This window comes from Haplochromis burtoni, unplaced genomic scaffold (genome assembly GCF_018398535.1).
Source record: "Haplochromis burtoni strain Fernald_Lab_line unplaced genomic scaffold, NCSU_Asbu1 Contig_4060, whole genome shotgun sequence".
NCBI classification, from domain to species: domain Eukaryota; kingdom Metazoa; phylum Chordata; class Actinopteri; order Cichliformes; family Cichlidae; genus Haplochromis; species Haplochromis burtoni.
The window spans coordinates 2982-4504 of NW_024586421.1; the positions used below are offsets into that span (position 1 = coordinate 2982).

Sequence of the window (1523 nt, forward strand, 5' to 3'; positions counted from 1 at the left end):
AGCTTTCAATACGGATCAGCCACATCCAGAGCGAGTGTGTGTGCATTCGCCTGTGTATCTCTGTGAGGACCACTGCAACTCTCAGGACATGTGAGGATCGCTTTTTGGGACGGAGGGTCCAGACTGGGGGTTAGGGTTTGGTCAGTACCCCAACCACAGTCCTCGCAATGATAGAAATACCAGCGTGTGTGTTATCTCGCTGCTTTCAGACTGCTTTCAAACACACAATAATAACATGGACTGAACCACCACTCACAACCACTAGCACTTTATATAGCCTCTGTAGAAATTATCCACATATCTCACTTATCTTAACTGCACTACTGTATAGCTCTGTGTAAATAATCATTCTGTACATACGATAATTTTTAATCCTACAACTGTTTACAACTTGCATAGTTCCCATTTCTGTATAACTGTATATCTCAGATTCTGTAAAGTTATTTATTTCATATTTATATCCTGTTCATATCCTGTACATAGCTTGTACTCACTACAGCCTGTACATACTTATAGTTATAGAATATTCACAACATACTTCATACCGTGTACATTATAACATACCATAATAGACCCATTTCTGTAATATACTTACATATCTATATTATTGCTAATATATATTGTAATATATCTATATCACTAAAGCACTTCTGGATGGATGCAAACTGCATTTCGTTGCCCTGTACCTGTGCATGTGCAATGACAATAAAGTTGAATTCTATTCTATTCTATTCTTTCCAGCCAATCTCCCAGTTTAGTACCACCTGGTATCACACTATTCAGGTAAAACCTGTCAAAAGTAAACGTGCGTGTTTGCGTTAGGGTGGTTTACCTCGTAGTGATTGGGCCAGAAGGTGGACACAGCAAGCTCCACCCCCTTCCAGATGTGGTAGGCGGGGCCTGAGGAGTTAAAGACAGGAACTCCCAGAGGACTACTGTTCTCTGCAGGAAACACATACACCGTCATCATCTGAGAGCTCGGCCTACACTGACTAACCTGCGCCAGTGTTCCTGCGTACCTTTGATGTAGACGTTAAGCGTAGCGGGCACGGCACCTTCACGCCCTCCAATCTGGTAAAACAGGAAACTGAGGCAGTGCGTGTCGTTTTCTCTGAGTGGCGGTAGTAGCAGCTGAGCGCGCTGACCACCATAGCGACCTGACGTGTTCACAAACAGGAAGGAGGAGCCTGCGGAGAGGAAGCAACACCTCATTATAAACAGCCAAGATAAAGTCCTTAAACAGTGACAGACTTCAAAATAAAAAGCAGGTTTGTATAGAAATATGTCTTTTTATTTACTTTTAAAATCTTTGTGTATGTGAACAGCACATAAAAAACTGAATGAGTTAAATTTAAAATGGTTTGAATGCAAAACGGGTTAATAAACATGTTTATTAGCATATTAATACATATGATTAATAAACATGTTAATAAACATCAAACTTGCTCACAGTGAACATGTTGAGGATTAACACCCATCAAAATAAAGTCAGACTTTCAGCTCAATGTTTCTGATCATTTATT

General features: G+C 40.3%; 1 protein-coding gene across 1 annotated transcript; it reads right to left on the reverse strand.

Annotated features, from left to right (window-relative positions):
• Window positions 1-830: 830 nt before the first annotated feature.
• On the reverse strand, window positions 831-1321 carry zgc:136683 (receptor-type tyrosine-protein phosphatase mu; the record flags this gene model as incomplete). The annotated part of the gene is given in 2 exon segments (XM_042217957.1): window positions 831-942; window positions 1020-1321. Coding segments are annotated over 2 exon segments (305 nt in total), but the record flags the coding sequence as incomplete, so codon positions are not given.
• Between the last annotated feature and the right edge of the window lie 202 nt (window positions 1322-1523).